The 13878-nt window shown below is 50.5% G+C and overlaps 1 protein-coding gene across 1 annotated transcript in view; it reads left to right on the top strand.

Moving 5' to 3' along the window:
- Window positions 1-13878, top strand: part of Tg (thyroglobulin) — a 226295-nt gene that overhangs the window by 25059 nt on the left and 187358 nt on the right. Inside the window, exons 12-17 of the mRNA XM_004656332.2 lie at window positions 2006-2143; window positions 5149-5226; window positions 6003-6115; window positions 8846-8948; window positions 10109-10309; window positions 12412-12618. Of these exons, the coding sequence (XP_004656389.2) occupies window positions 2006-2143; window positions 5149-5226; window positions 6003-6115; window positions 8846-8948; window positions 10109-10309; window positions 12412-12618 (840 nt within the window). The remainder of the gene's footprint in view (window positions 1-2005; window positions 2144-5148; window positions 5227-6002; window positions 6116-8845; window positions 8949-10108; window positions 10310-12411; window positions 12619-13878) is intronic.

Genomic DNA, 13878 nt, shown 5'->3' with positions numbered 1-13878 from the left:
ATGAGGCTGTGTGTGGGGGTGGGGCTATACATGGCTATTGTGGCTGTCAGCTCAGCACATGTCACCCATGCATTCTTGTAGTGCATAACACTCACTCTGGTCAGAACTGAACTCTTTCCACTGACAAGCAAATGCAGACTCAAAGAGGTCGGGCAACTGGCTAATGATCACACAGCAAGAGGCGTGTACCCGCCAGGATTTACACAGAGATTTGTGAGCTGCTCAAGCCCCATTCATTGCACCAGGCTGTTTCAAAGGAGGGTCTGGGTGGCCCCAGACATGCTCTGATGCGGGAGTTGGTAGTATACTTATAGCTACCAGATCCATGTCCTCATGAAACCCATTTCTGACAGGTGACAAGTTGGGGAGAACTGATCCAGTGTGCAGAAGGTGACCTCCATTTGGGCTAACCAAAAGTTAGCCCATATGGGATGCCACCTTTGAGCCATACCCCATACCTGGCACCTGTGCTTATGGAGAGGAAGCTGGAGGGCAGACGGGGCAGGAGCTGGGTGACAGCTCACTGCTACCTAGAAGGAAGGTGGCAGAAGCCCAGAGTGAGGAGCTGGGGCTATAGACCAGGTGGTGGTGTGCTCACCTACCACAGGCCTCTCTTCTCCCCACGTCTCATGCATGTATTCTTTTTCCTCCCTCCCTCCCTCCCTCCCTTCCTTCTTTCCTTCCTTCCTTCCTTCCTCTATTTCTTTCCCTTTATTCCTTCCCTTCTTCATTCTTTTCTTCCTTTCCCTTTTCTTCATTATTTCCCCCCTTTTCCTTTTTATGCTATATCAAACTCAAACCCTTATTTAATATAGGCAACCACTTTTCCACCAAGCTATTCTAACAGCTCTTAAAAGAATTATTTTGGGTGCTGGAGAGATTGCTCAGTGGTTAAGGCACAAAGCCTAACATCCTGGGTTTGATCTCCCAGTACCCATGTAAAGCCAGATGCACAAAGTAGCACGTGCATCTGGAATTCCTTTGCAGCAGCAAGAGGCCCTGGTGTGCCCTTTCTTTGTCTTCTTCCTCTCTCTCTCTCTCTCTGACCTTGCTAATAAATAAAAATATTTGAGGCAAGGTCTCACTAAGTCTTTCAGGCTGGCTTTGAACTTACTCTGTAGTCCTAGCTGGCCTTCAAGTCAGGATCCTGAGATTATGGGTGTATTCCGCCATCCTGCCTCAGTTATTTCTTGAGGACACACTCGGGGGCAGGTACTGTTCTCTACATAAAGTATGTACAAATCTCTGCACCAGGGCCATAAATGTTATGACAGCAGAGAAGCCCTTGTACTAAATAGGTCAGTGTCTTGTGTGTTGAATGGTGGTGAATGCTTCGCAAAGAAGTTGAGGGATGTGGCAGCTGTGGACCTGGAGCAGTGTCCTTGGCAAGGTGATGCTGGGTCACTCAGCCTCCCTCACGGAGCCTCTCCTGGAACGTCGACACAGCAGAGTGTTGAAGAGAGGAAAGAGCCAAGTTGTAAGAGTTTGACAGGAAAGACGGAGAGGTATAGCAGGCACCAACGGACCTCCTGGGGTCAAAGCCTGCACTCCACTTCCTGCTATGAGACCTTGGTCAAGGGCTTATCTCTCTGTGCTTCATTTTGTCACTGGTCGGCTGGGATGATATTCCCTCGTAGGGCTGTGAAGGAGAGTCGTGAAGCAATGTGTTGTTAGTCAGTGCCTGGCATGTTAGGATGCTGAAGGCCTTATCCAGGGTGGGGCTGCAGATATATCACGGGCCCCTCAAAACCACTCACTGGGCTAATCAGTTCTCTGTGGAACTTACCACAGAGACTCTTACCTGCAGTACAAGGTTTACTTTTCAAGATAAAGGCGGCTCTGCTCTCCAAAGAACCTCCGTAATACTTGAGATTAAAATATTTTGACAGGTGAAAAGGACAGCTTATGTGGGGACAGGAGCGTGTTTAAGGATCTGCCTGGCTTATTTCAGTGATAGGCCACAGGGCAGGTGTCACACTCTGCTCTTCTCTTTCTGCTCCTCTAGCCTTGACCTTCTATAGGAGCTCCCATTCCTCCGTGGGCGCATCAGATGGAGCAGCCAGCCCTCTGCCGCCGGGCCCCTATGTGCCACAGTGTGATGCCCTTGGGAACTGGGAGCCTGTGCAGTGCCACGCTGGGACTGGTAAGAAGAACTTTGGGAGGGCAAATAATACTCACCCTCTGTGCTTAGGGGAAAGAGCCCCACAACAGGAAGTGAGTGAGCTGGACGTGCATCTGTCCCTCTTTGGTACCTGGGACAAACTCATAGCTTCACAGGCCTCAAGGTGTAAGCTGGCAAGGCTGAGAAATGGTGACTTCACAATGTCCTGTGTCTAAAAGAGAAATATCACAAACTTCAATGAACAAAGTTCAAATGAAACATAGGAATTAAATCTACCATTTGGGACAAGGTTACTTACAAGCAATAGTCACCACCAGTGCACACGTGAACACCTTGGCTAATTCTCCTCCCATGAGCCACCTGAAACAACGGGAATGTTTAGCTGTAGCGTGCTAACACAGCATTCCCAACACATGCAATGTTCTTCCAGACCTAGTGCTGACTCAGGACAAAGCGACAGTAATGCAAGTAGTGTGGTTCTGGCTAAGGGGTGACAGAGAGACCCATGAAAGAGGCCAGAGAACCCAGAGTCAGTGCATATAAATACAGTAAACTGATCTCTAACAGAGATGCAAAGAAAATTGAATGAAATGACAGTCCTTTCAACAAATGGCATTGAAATAATTTGATATTTGCATGGGAAAGAATGAGTCCTCACATATATGTCCTACCTTATACATAGTTAAAGTCAAAATGAACTATAGATTAAATTGTAAACCATAAAAGTATAAAACTTCAGGAAGAAATTATGGATGAAAACTACATGACTTTGTGATTGGCAATGAATTGCTAAATACACTACCAAATATACAGTATGTGAGAGAAAAATGATTCCTCTATGTAAGTGAAGCAAGGACCTTCATCCAACTTGGAGGTTAAGTGCACAGTGTTGGAGGCATGGTATGCTGAGCCTTATGATTGTAGGCAATGGACCAGGAGACAGACAGACCATGTTGTGATTGTGGGCAATGGACCAGGGGGACAGACAGGACATTTTGTGATTGGAGACAGCAGACCAGGGGATAAACAGGCCATGTTGCTGGCATTGCTATGAATTCAAAGGAGGGCAGTTGTAGCAGACAGCTTCAGGTTCACTGAGATGAACTTCTAGACCAGGCACAGTTATGGAGGAAGGGATATTTATTGAAGCTCACAGATCCAGGGGAAGTTCCACAATGGCAGAAGAAGCTGGCCTACTTTCACAGGCCCAAGCAGACAGAGAGAAGTACAAGCCAAAAGCCACACAACATAGCACACTTCAGGAACTCCAGCTAGGCACACTTTGCATATCTTTAGATTGAAATCTCAAACCCATCATCACACCTTATAATTCACTCAGTGACACTGCCTCCAGCCAGTGGCTGCAGATGCAAACTACAAATAAAAAACTGAATATTTGGAGGGCCATCTATTCAAACCACCACATTCTCCTCCTGACCCCAATAGATTTATAATCATCATACATTATAAATTGTACTCAGTCCAATTACAAAGGTCCCCACAGTCTTGACCAATTTAAGATATTAAGACCTGTAAAATCAAACAAGTTAAATATTTATAACATAAAGGCACAGAGGAAACATTTTCAACTGGTACAATGCATAGCAAGGAGAGACTAAAACAATGCAGACTCAACTACCATCAAACCAACATCAAACTTCGGCAGTTCAAGTTCAATACAACCAGAGACTGACAGTCTCCAGATTTTCCAATTCCGCCATTCCAGCTGGGCAGAGTAGCCAGGGAATACTTCCATCCCAGGCCAACAGTGAGCTCCATGGTAGCCATTGCATAGTCCTGGTATATACAAAATATCTTCATGCAAACCATGGTCCATCTTCCAAAGGCTCTTTCAGCCTATCAGGGCATCATGCCCTGCCTCATACCACATCTCAGCAGCAGTTCCTGGCACTGTGTGCAATTCACAACCACTCCATGCATTTTTATGCTTCTGAAACTAATGTCATGTGTGCAGGACACAGCCATATTCTGAATTCACAGAGAAAATAAATTATAACCTTATAAAGCAGGTTCCTTCTCCAGTCAACTCTTTTCAAAACAAGTTTGCATTTCTATCACAATCTTTCCTCAGGCATCCTCTACATGGTTTTAGTGTAGAGCAGTTGGACCATCTTCCTTAAGATTGCTAATGTGTTTGACAATAGCAGGTTCAGTAACCTTAAACCAGTCTCAGTCCTGTAATTTTAACTTGCTTGAAGTTTTCCAGCTTAAAATCTTAAATCTCTCAATCCAATATCTTTAGCCAAGCACATCAGTCCACTACAAATTTAATGTTGATCAAACTCTCTGGGCCTGGGCAGCAGGATGCAGCCAGCCCTTATGCCAGTAGCTGAGTTCCAACAAAGTCCTCTGCAGTCTTTCCTTCCCCTTAGAAAGCTCTTAAGCCAAGCCTTGAAATTCAATATTGACGGCATTTAGAACTCTCAAACCCTCATAAGAATAGTTCATAAAACTTGGCTTACCAATCCAGAAGGCATCCTCATTTGCAAGCACCAAGTCCATGCCCATTTCTGTAAAACAAAGGTTCCAAAAGATCAACATCCACATGGTCAGGTTCATCTTACCCACTCCTGGTACCAAGTTCTGTAGCAGACAGCTTCAAGTTCACTGAGATGTAACTTCTAGACCAGGCACAGTTATGGAGGAAGGGATATTTATTGAAGCTTACATATCCAGGGGAAGTTCCATAAATGGCAGAAGAAGCTGGCCTGCCTTCACAGGACCAAACACAGTGAGAGAGAGAGAAGCACAAGCCCAAAGCCACATAGTACAGCACACTTCAGGAACTCCAGATAGGCACACTTAGCATATCTTTAGATTAAAATCTGAAACCCACCACCACACCTTAAGATCCACCCATTGATATGGCCTCCAGCCAGGTGGCTGCAGATGCAAACTACAAACAAATAAAAAACTGAATATTTTGGGGCCATCTATTCAAACCACCACAACAGGGCTCAGTCTCCAGCATGCTTCCTGAGCTCTGGCCTGTGGCTCTTTTCTAGGGTACTGCTGGTGTGTGGATGAGAGGGGAGAGTTCATCCCTGCCTCACTGTCTGCCCGCTCCTCACAGATGCCAGAGTGTAAGTGAAGCCCACTGGACTCTCCTGTCTGCCCCTCCCCATGGGCTCTGACCACTGCAGCCTGCTTGCTTATCAATTGCAGGGGTCCTTTGTGCTCCAGCCTTCCCACCTGTCTCTGAACATGCCATGGACACTTTTGTTGTTGTTGTTGTTTTATTGAGGTAGGGTCTCATTCTGGCTTAGGCTGACCTGGAATTCACTATGTAGTCTCAGGGTGGCCTCGAAGTCACAGTGATCCTCCTACCTCTGCCTCCTGAGTGCTGGGATTAAAGAGGGCTGGGATTAAAGGCGTGCACTACCACGCCCGCCTTCATGGACATGTTTTTAAAGCAACTGTCTATAAGTATGGAGCCATGTGTCTCAGCCTCGTGGACACATTGTTCTAAGTCTTCAGGCCTGAGGCTGGAGCTGACCCTGGGCCTTCTAGTCTGGTGCTTCCACTGAGGATGTGGGAGCTCAGAGGGTAGAGATGATATTGGGGTTGGGGTTTTGGCTTTTGTCCCTGTGCACTGCTTCCTGGACAGCTCCAGCCACTCCAGAACTTTCTCTACCACCTCTCTACTGATCCTCCAGCCCCATCTCCCCATGAGGGTCAGCCCTGAGCCATCAACAACCACCTTAAAGCCACCGCACTTCCCTGAACATTGTACTGCTCCCCGAGGTTCTGGCTCCGAGAAGGGTGCTTCGACCCCGTGAAGCCTGTGGTCAGCCCTCAGCCCGGGCTCCCAGCTTTCCCTGGGCGCCACGCCAATCTGTTCACAGCCTTTCTCTCACAGGCCCCACGAGCTGCCAGCGGTCCCGAGCCAATGGGTTGCTTTCTGGTTGGAAACAGGCTGCGTCCCAAGGAAATCCAGGAGTAGGAGGCCTGTTCACCCCTGTCTGCCTGGAGGTGAGCCTGTCAGGCCCAGAAAGGGTATGAAGAAGAAAGGCTGTGCTGACGGCTGCCCTGGATTTAGTTCACTTGACTTAATAAAAAATTCACAGGAAGCTATGGGCCTGGGTGTCCTGGGCCTACTTGACCCTGGGCCTTGTGCCCTTGGGCAAGTTCCCTACCTTTGCTGTACCCTAGTTTTCAGTTTTGTTAAAATCACAAAACCAGACTACGTTTTTGTCCTATCCAGTGCTAGCCTTGTTTTGAGACTTAAAGGCCACATATCTCACCAAAAGTCTTAGAAGATTACTCACCACCTGTACGGCTGTCACCCCGTGCTTTTAAAATCATCTCGTCTAGTCATTGTGCTTGGTTAAGTCTTGAGTTCCCAGTCGAAGCAGAGAACACGGCCCCACGTCGCTTAGCTCTCTGCGTTCAGTGAATTGCCAGTGCCAAAGCCCCAAAAAAGGATCCCAAAGCCCCCCAAGAAGAAGCCCCAAAACCCCCTGAGAAGGAGCCCATGCCCGGGGTCTAACCACTTCCTTGACGAGTGGATGCAAGTCTTGATGCCTCAGTGTCCGGTTCCTAGTGTCAGATTGACAGAAAGGCCGCCTCCTGCTCTGCTCAGCTCAGGGCCTTGTTAAAGTCAGGTGGGCTCAGTGGTAGAGTTTATGGGCCGTGTTGTTGTGTGGTCCCATGAGCGTGGGCCACATGAATGAGAGAGTTTGAAGAGAATTCAGCAAGGTAGTTACCAGTCTCACCCTGCTGGTGGAGCAGTCAGCTCCACATCCCCACGCACAGCTGCTCTCTCCTGAGAAAGAAAAGGTGGAGACAGTGGCTTCTAAGGACACAGAAAGTGTTTCAGCACAGTGACTCTAGGACTGTGTTGGTTCTCACTCTATTCAGATGCCAGTACACGGTACCCAAGACCCTCTCTGCTCAAACAGAATGTCATGGCTGACCCACATCCTGAGTGACAGGCAGCAGGGACAGCGGAGTGAAAGCTTCCAGGCAACTGTCAGCTTGACATGGCCGACTGACAGCTGGGTGACAGCCAGACTCAGCCGTCACAGAATGAGAGTTGTTCTCCCATCCCATGAGCTTCTCTCCGCCCTTTGCTTGGGTTTGAATCTTACCTCTGCAGCTGACCAGCTGCGTGGCCACAGGCATCTCCCCGAATCACTCTGGCCTGCACTATGTAGAACCAGTGACACGGGCAGAGTTGAGGGCAGGGTGGAGCATGAGCCTCCTGGGTGACCTGGCTGGTGTTCTCAGAAAACGACTCTGTTACTGATATTGTCTGCTTGCAAATCAGCCAGAGCTGATCATAATGGGAGCAAATGACAACCAAATACCCAGGCAGCACTTGGCAGCAGCCGGCAGAGTGGGAGCAGCTGCCTTGCTCTGGTCTGTGCTTAGGGATCCGGGTCAGAGGCATGGGGAGCAGGATCGATATAGTCTTGGGGAGCTGAGGTCAGCAGCATGGCACTGGCAGGCTGGGGACAGAGGTACCAACACTGGCAGGTTCAGTTCTGCGGCCCCTCTGTAAATATGAGGTTTCAGTAGCTATCTTGTATACTTGTATAGTACCCATATGGTGTGGTACCCATATTATATAAGATACTTACAGCCTCTATTTTTTTTAATTTTTTTGTTTTTATTATTTATTTATTTGAGAGTGACAGACAGGAAAAGAGGGAGAGAGAGAGAGAGAGAGAGAATGGGCGTGCCAGGGCTTCCAGCACTGCAAACAAACTCCAGACACGTGGGTCCCCTTGTGCATCTGGCTAACGTGGGTCCTGGGGAATCGAGCCTTGAACCGGGGTCCTTAGACTTCACAGGCAAGCGCTTATCTGTTAAGCCATCTCTCCAGCTCCCCTTTTTTCTGAGGTAAGGTCTCACTCTAGCTCAGGCTGACCTGTAATTCACTATGTAGTCTCAGGGTGGCCTTGTACTCATGGAGATCCACCTACCTCTGCCTCCTGAGCGCTGGGATTAAAGGCGTGTGCCACCATGCCCAACTACTTAGGGCCTCTTTAAGGCTCCTGATTAAGTCATTTCTGGGGACTGGGGATAAAGCTCAGTCAGGAAAGTGCTTGTCTCGCAAGCATGAGGACCTGAGTTGGATCCCCAGAACCCACGTAAAAATGCTGGTGCAGTAGTGTCTGCCTCTAATTCCAGTGCTGGGGAAGCTGCGACAGGAGGCTCACAGGCCTGGGGCTCAACTCAGACCAACTAGTCTAAACTAACTGAGAAGCTTCAGGATGCTGACAGACTATGTTGTGAAGGAGGTACACAGCATTCCTGATGACACCTCAGCTTGTCCCCTCTGGCCTCTACACACATATGCCCCTGTATATAGGAACACACACACACACACACACACACACACACACACACACACAGTCTTTTTCTGTAGTCTGCGGGATTTGTTTAGTAGATGTTGGGGCTGCATAATGTGACCTGACCAGCTCTGCCATTCACCAGCCATGGGACCTTCTTCCATTGACTTCTCAGAGTGATCCTCAGTTTCCCCACTCCTCCTCAGATGGGATAGCTTGCCCTTGCTTTATGGAGTGGCTGAAGCCAATGACTCCGGGTATGGCTGTGGTGGCTAACTCTTGTATGAAAGAGTACTCACTTAATGTTCCAATGTCTTGGAAGGGACATTCTTCCTAGACCTCTTTCCAACAATAGGTGGGCCCCAAAGCCTAGCCTGTGGTAAGATGACCTTGGGTTTTTTCTCAGACAGGAGAATATGCCAGGCTGCAAGTATCAGAGATGGGTGGCTGGTGTGTGGATCCCGCCTCAGGAGAAGGGATGTCACCAGACACAAGCAGTGATGTCCAGTGTAAGTAACTGTCCTTCTCCTTGTTACCCCAAAACCGCCTGGGTGAGCACTGGGTACAGAGTTTGAGCCCTGCCATTTCCACAGCTGCTGGCTTTGCTGGTCACCCCGAGCTACTCCAGTTTTCTCATCTATAAAACGGAACCCCTTGAAGGTCCTTGGAGAAGGCAGCGTGGCAGGAACAATAGTAGCATCAGTCCCTGCCTGTGGCAGTTTGAATAGATGGCTCCCAATATATTCAGTGTTTTCTTAGTTTGTAATTTGGATCTGCAGCCACCTGGCTGGAGGAGGTGTCACTGTGCAATCCAGCTCTAAGGTGTGGTGGTGGATTTGAGATTCCAATCTAAAGATATGCAAAGTGTCTAGTTCTGTCTAGAGTCCCTGAAGTGTGCTGTGCTGTGTGGCTTTTGGCTTGTGTTTTTCTCTCTCTTTTTGGACCTGTGAAGGCAGGCCAGCTTCTTTTGACATTATGGAACTTCCCCTGGGTCTGTAAGCTTCAATAAACCCCTTCCTCCATCACTGTGCCTGGTCAGCGATCCCGAAGCTGCCTGCTACACTCCTCAAGGCGGCATTGGCAATTTGGTGGCCGCCGGCCATGCAGCTCTGAGGCCCCTGGACTCTGCTTGGCCCTGTACCCAGGGAACGAACTTACAGGGCCAGGAGCTCATGTCCCTTCTGCCTGAGACCCCTGGGCTCCATTGTCCTCAGCTTCCTCCAGCTGGCTCCTGTGTGGCTCCTTTGGTTTCTCTCACATCACCATTGCTCACTCTTGGGATTGTGTAACCAACTGGTCAGCATTTGAGACTCGCTACCAGGCCTTCACTTCACCTGTCTCTCCCTCCCCTCTTCCCAGAAGGTCCTCAAAGACCCCCCACCCACCAGTCACCCAGTGACCTTAATGGGCCTCTCTTCTGTTGCTGACTCAGTGCCTTCCCGACTCCATTTTGCACACCTGCCACCCTTCTCCTAATCTCTACTTTCTCGCCCGTGAGGTCCTGAGTCCCACGAGGGCAGGCAATGAAACCCCAGAGCACACCCCCCTGGGGCCTTGCAGGCATGCTGGTGGGGTGGTGGAGGTGATGGCAGTGTGTCTGTGCGCGGCAGCTGTGTCTGCACAGGGAGCAAGGATCATAACCTGTCACCTGGCTTGTCCCCGTGTTCAGGTCCAGGCCTCTGTGATGCTGTCAGGAGCGGAGCCCTGTCCAGGACAGCAGGCCCCGGCTACATCCCCACTTGTGAGTCACAAGATGGGAGCTTCTCGCCAGTTCAGTGTGACCTGGTCAAGGGCAGCTGCTGGTGTGTCCTGAGCAGTGGAGAGGAGGTGCCCGGGACTCGTGTGGTGGGCAGCCAGCCCATCTGTGAGAGTAAGTCTTTACCTGCTGCATGGACTGTAGATCTGGCAGCTATTCCTGTGTCTGGATGGGGGCTGGGGGACTCCGAGAAGCCAGTCATGGGAATAGCAGAGGGCAGGGACTACCTGGAGCTAGAACAGTGGCTGATTGCCATGCTGTGGGAACTGGTGTGTTCTTCCTACGGACGCTCTGTTGGAGTTGGAACAGTCAAAAGTCTGGTGGGCAGTGGTGAAAGTGGGTTCCTTGGCACGGTGCTGGCTGCAGAAGGGCCTAGCCTCGCTGCCCACGTTCCGCTGATCAGGGAAAGAGCCTTATTGTAGGACCTTGGAGGGATGTTCACTTGTTCCTTCTAACTTAAAAAAAAAAAAATTATTTATTTGGTAGAGAAAGAGAGAGAGAGAATGGGCATGTCAGGGCCTCCAGTCACTGCACATGAACTCCAGATGCATGTGTTCCCTTGTACTTCTGGCTAACGTGGGTCCTGGGGAGTTGAACCTGGGTCATTTGGCTTTGCAGGCAAAAGCCTTAACCATTACGCCATCCCTCCAGCCCCATTCTAACTTTTAATTTAGAAAGTTACTTGAATATCAAATATTGAGATATACATCATATGAATAAATGTTAAAATACTGAAAAATATTATTACATTTTCTAATTTGTAAATGAATATCCTGCTTCAGTAGTATTTGCCTATAACCCCAGTACTTCTGGTACACCATTCTGAGGCAGCCTGGCTATAAACATAGTGAGACCCTGTCCCAAAAATTACTTCCAAAAAGTAAAAACAACAATTACCTTTTATTTCTCCTATGTGTCTAAGGGATAAGACATCACAGTTATTTTAGAATTGGTTTGAGCAGATGGATCAACAGTCTCACGTCTGTGCAAGAAACAGAGGTGCTCGGGAGGCTGATCTTAAACTGGGTGCTGCTGCTGGCGGGGCGAGAAGCGCTGCACTGGGCTATTCTGCTTTGATCAGTTGCCTGTCTCTGGCTTCTCTTCTATTCTGTTTGCATGTTTTCAATGCTCTATCTGAGCAGCCTTATGGTCCTTCAGAGAGCTTCAGGGAAGTCTAGGGGTGCTCTGGTTTCTAGGGAATGGAAGGGAGAGGGCTTCAGGCAAGGATGGGAGAAGAGTGTCCCCTCTTGTCTCCAGCTTTCTCTATCCTGTTCTGGAGTAGCCTGGACTCCTGGTTGTGGTCAGGGACAGGGGAACACCACTCATTCAAACCCAAGAGAATGGAAGAGGCCTGGAACTCCTGAGGTGGCCCAGGCCTAACTGTGAGTCCCCAAAGCCTCTTCCTCCTGATTCACCAAAGAGTGTGATGCAGAGAGCTCCTCATGGACACGATGCTAGTGTACTGTTAGAGGTGTAATAATTGCTCGCCTGGTTCTCTTTACTGTGGTCCCGGGGATTCAGGAGAGGCAGACCCATGTGGGCTCGGGAGAAATACAAAAAACTTACAGAAAGCTGGGAGGGTAGGCAAGGAGTTCTTTAGGAGGTGGGCAGGTGGAGGGGAGGCCTGAGATGTATCCAGGGAAGGTTGGGTCTGCCAGGGCAGAGTAGTTGGAAGAAGTGAGAGTGGAGAGGGGAAGGCAGGGGCAGTGGGCACGTGGGGTTTTGGGAACCCATAATCAGCTTTGGCAGTAGGCACTGACTGGAGACGTGTGAGGAAGGAGGGCCTGGCTGAAGTCTCCTTCAGAGGCTTCACTGCCATCCAGGCTGAAGTTGAGGACCATTCTCTCATTGAGGGGCTGGCTAGGTGCTGACAGGAGACCATGGAAAGGCTGAGACCAGCCTCACTGGCTCCAGGTCACAGGATCCATGGGAGGGCCACATGCTCCTAGTTTGGGACAGCTGGTGGCCATGGGTGCCACTCCTTGGCCTCGAGCAGGTAAGGAGGCTGTTCTTTGGGTTTGAAGGGCATCTGAGTTGGGGACTCTGATACAAGACTCCCCAGTGCTCAGGAGATGGTCGGCTCATGGGGATGGGGGACACAGAGAGTAGAGAGATCCAGGCCCTGTCTGAAGGCAGGACACAGCTAGGCAGAGCCTGGGAACCAGCTGGGGAAGCAGAAGGGCAGGAGCCGCTTCTTTCCTCTCTCCCTCTGTCAGGCCCACGGTGTCCGCTGCCTTTCGAGTCAGACGTGGCTGGTGGAATAGTCCTCTGTGAGAGAGTCTCGGGCCAAGGAGGTGCCACCGCTCAACAGTGCCAGCTGCTCTGCCGCCAGGGTTATCGGAGTGCCTTTCCACTGGAGCCTGTGATGTGCAGTCTGGAGAGCGGACAGTGGCTGTCGCCACCACCGCCCCAGGCCTGCCAGCGTGAGTGCCTCGCCAACCTCGATCCCACGCTCTGTTCCTTGTCAACCTGGGGTGAGGAGACGCTCCCTCACCCAAATGTTGCCAGGAGGTACCAGTGTAGCGGAGCTGGGGCTGTGGAGCACTGCTTCTAAAAGGAGCAGATGCGCTTCGTGACCCCTGGAGTTTGGCTTCATCTGTGGCCCTCTGGAGCCATCTACTCTATGGTACAATTACCATTATCCCTGCTCTCCTGGAGCGTCTTGGATTGGGGACAGATATTCTGGTGGCAGGTGTTACAGCAGTCAAACTGGGCACCAACCTTGTGTGAATGCCCAGAGCTGCTTGACCAGCCAGAAAGCGGCTCCTAACCCTCTCCAGAACCACAAGACCACCAGGGTGAATGCCTGCCAGCAGGGGGCCAGCTCTGTGCCTTGTGTACATCAGTGCTTTGGTTTTGTCCTGTGCTCAGAGGCTTTTGCTGTCATGATGAAGCAGGCTGGTCCACCTGAGGCACTCACACGGGCGCTGTGGAGCTCAGGGCTCCAGTCACGCCTGCCTTGGCAAGGCCAGCTGCGAGAACCCTGTCAGAGCCGGTGGGTGGATAGCTAGGCCTGGTACTTGGCCTACTCCAAGAAGTGAAAGGGAAGTATCTGGAATCAGATACCAAGACTGACATGCATCCCAGGGCCCTAGGTGGCAGCCATGGTGCCTAGCTCATTATTAGATTGAAGACACTCTGGAGTATAGAGGATCCTGATTCAGTAAACATTGAAAATGTGATTTGGATAAATAAATGGCCTGTCACTTTGACTATGACAGGGTAGCATCAGCTGAAATCAAGATCAAGCTGAGCACTGTTGAACAGTAAACAACCTTAGGGAACATCTACTCCTAGCCTGCAGAATCATACGGAGGGGCGTGGCCTGTGGGAAAAGCGGTCTGGAAGGCTTGTCAGGGAGAATTTGAGGCCCACTGTCAAGTTCTCAGGTTCAGAGGCCAAAGCAGGGCAGCCTTGTGAGGATGCTGAGCCAGTCAGCCAGCCTGCACCGGAGAACCTGTGTAAATGTGAGCGCGCTGTGAGGGCGCTGTGAGGGCGCTGTGAGGGGGCTGTGAGGGCGCTGTGAGGGGGCTGTGAGGGGGCTGTGAGGGGGCTGTGAGGGGGCTGTGAGGGGGCTGTGAGGGGGCTGTGAGGGGGCTGTGAGGGGGCTGTGAGGGCGCTGTGAGGGCGCTGTGAGGGGGCTGTGAGGGCGCTGTGAGGGCGCTGTGAGGGCGCTGTGAGGG

This window comes from Jaculus jaculus, chromosome 2, assembly GCF_020740685.1.
Source record: "Jaculus jaculus isolate mJacJac1 chromosome 2, mJacJac1.mat.Y.cur, whole genome shotgun sequence".
Lineage (NCBI taxonomy): Eukaryota > Metazoa > Chordata > Mammalia > Rodentia > Dipodidae > Jaculus > Jaculus jaculus.
Note: the sequence above shows the minus strand (reverse complement) of the source record. Positions and strands in the feature narration are given on the sequence as shown.